General features: G+C 48.5%; 1 protein-coding gene across 1 annotated transcript; it reads right to left on the reverse strand.

Moving 5' to 3' along the window:
* Positions 1–614: 614 nt before the first annotated feature.
* CCDC71 (coiled-coil domain containing 71) lies at positions 615–1,811 on the reverse strand (the record flags this gene model as incomplete). Its single annotated transcript, XM_082004685.1, has 1 exon — positions 615–1,811. The coding sequence occupies exon 1, from the start codon at positions 1,806–1,808 to the stop codon at positions 615–617; it is 1,194 nt and encodes a 397-aa protein (XP_081860811.1). The 5' UTR covers positions 1,809–1,811.
* Positions 1,812–2,121: the final 310 nt, after the last annotated feature.

Below are 2,121 nucleotides of genomic sequence, written 5' to 3' on the forward strand. Positions count from 1 at the left end.
TCTGAGCTGCTCAGGAGAGCCCAGAACAGACTGTCACAACACTGAATCACAAAGAAATCCTGGCACCTTTCAACAAAAGACTGGCTGAAGGGGCGGGGAACAAAAGCTATCGAACCCAATCCCAGAGGGATGGAGAAGTGCATCTTCCCACAGCTCCTGGGCCATATGCACATATATGGATATATAGATATATAGATAATAAAGTTATAAAATTTGATCAAAATAAAACCAGTAAATGTACAGCTTGAAAAAGAGCAGTATCACAGTGCATCAATGTCATGAGAAAGTCCTGTGTCCTCCCCCTGCACGAGAGCGCAGCCTGCCACGTTCAGAAGAGCACCCACGGGAAGCGAGCCCTCTGACCTGCTCGACTTGACACGGGCAAGAGTCACTATCCCATGTTCACGAACAGGTTTTTTGTATTTCTGCAGTCAGTTCTGCATAGCAGTGGTAGACAGGCAGAAACAGGATGAGAGCAGGCTGCTCTGTCTGCAGGTTAGTCGACATATCGTCACCAGGCACCACATATCCAGAGTCGCTCTTAAACTTCTCCATGCTCTGGTGCCAGGCTCATATTTACTTACTTACAAAAAAAAGTGACAAAGTGAAGAAACTCAGGGGACGCTGTGAGAGTGGGACAAGGGCTGAATTCGGATCACAGGGGACAGGTTGACCCTAAGAATCTTCTGTGCTCTCCTCCTCACTTCATCATCAGAGGAAGAGTTGCCCACCTTGATAGCCTGGAATTTCAGCAGGTTCAAAGCGCTCTGAGCCCGTTGTGATTTATTTCGGACAGGAATGGTATTTGCTTTCTTCCTCTGCGGTGCTTCTCTTGCATCCGTAGCTCTTCTCTTCTTCTGCCCAATGCCCTCCCGGTAAGTGCTGCTGTCTTTCCACTCTGTTTTCCCCACCAGAGCTTCCTTGTCTTTGATTTTCAAGGTCTTGGACTGCGGTGCTGTGGTGCAGCCCTGGGACGAGCTGCCTGTGACTCTCCCATTGAGGACTCCCGAGGCCTTGCAAGCATTGCTCTCCTGCAGCACTCCACCTTTTGGTCCCTTCAGAAGATTTAAAGTGAGGGTGGCAGAATCTGGTGCTTTCTTTATCAAACGCTTGTACCCCTTACCTTCTGTTATTTTAGTGGTCTTGCCTGAAGAAAACTGCCTCGGTGGACTCGAAGCCTTGAGGAGTTTAAGGTCCGAGGGCGAGACCCCAAGATGCCCTCGTGTGTATTTGGACTCCAAACAAGACGCGGTAGTTTTTAGCGGCACCAGAGCTTCCAGAACCACCGACAGTCTCATGGCTGGATACACATCAGGATACATGCTTGTAGGGAAGCCCGCTGCTGCAGCCTTGGATGTGCCAGATCTTGTCTGCTTCAAGGAGCTCAAGAGGAGATTTGTGGAATCCCCTTTACAGACAGGCTTAGTGGAGACTTTTGAAGCGTTCACTGAAACACTGGTTGGTGAAGCAGGCACCTTTGCCACAGCTGCAGTATTTCTACCCGGACTCTTATCAGACTTGGCGGTGTTGTCGCAGTTGTGCGGGGTGCTCTCTTTTCTTTGACTAGGTGTGTCTGCTGTGCACGAGCTGTATCCATACACATCCTTACTCCTCAGAATTGTGGGCTGGTAGCCCTCCTCCTTCAGGCCCTGAATGAAGGCCACCAGCTGGGTCTCTGTATCTGAAAGGTCCTTGGACATCGGGTTGAAGACTCGCAGGGCTTCCTCCAGCACTTTCTGACCTGCAGAGGAAATTCTCGACCAGGAATGGACAGCTTTTTCTTCCACATTGTTCACTGCAATATTCATGGCATTAGGCAAGCAGGCGCTTCAAAAAGGTCCAAATTACTGGAAAAACAACCTTTGACACCTCAAAAGGAGAGAGAAGATAGTTAGCTTACAGCAGCTGAAATCATCTCAAGTTTTTAAGCGGAGACCTGAAACCATTAAGTCCAGGCGTGGCTACTCACAAACATCAGTTTGGATTCTGGACATAACCCAAGTTAGAAGCACTGTCAAGACAATCCCATCACTGACTTATCTCTGAAGTAAAACTAAAACATCTCTCACAGAAATATCCTCAAACCTACACAAAGATTTCAGACAATCCCAGCCAACCCAT

Source organism: Phaethon aethereus (assembly GCF_964289735.1).
Source record: "Phaethon aethereus genome assembly, chromosome: 11".
NCBI classification, from domain to species: Eukaryota; Metazoa; Chordata; class Aves; order Phaethontiformes; family Phaethontidae; genus Phaethon; species Phaethon aethereus.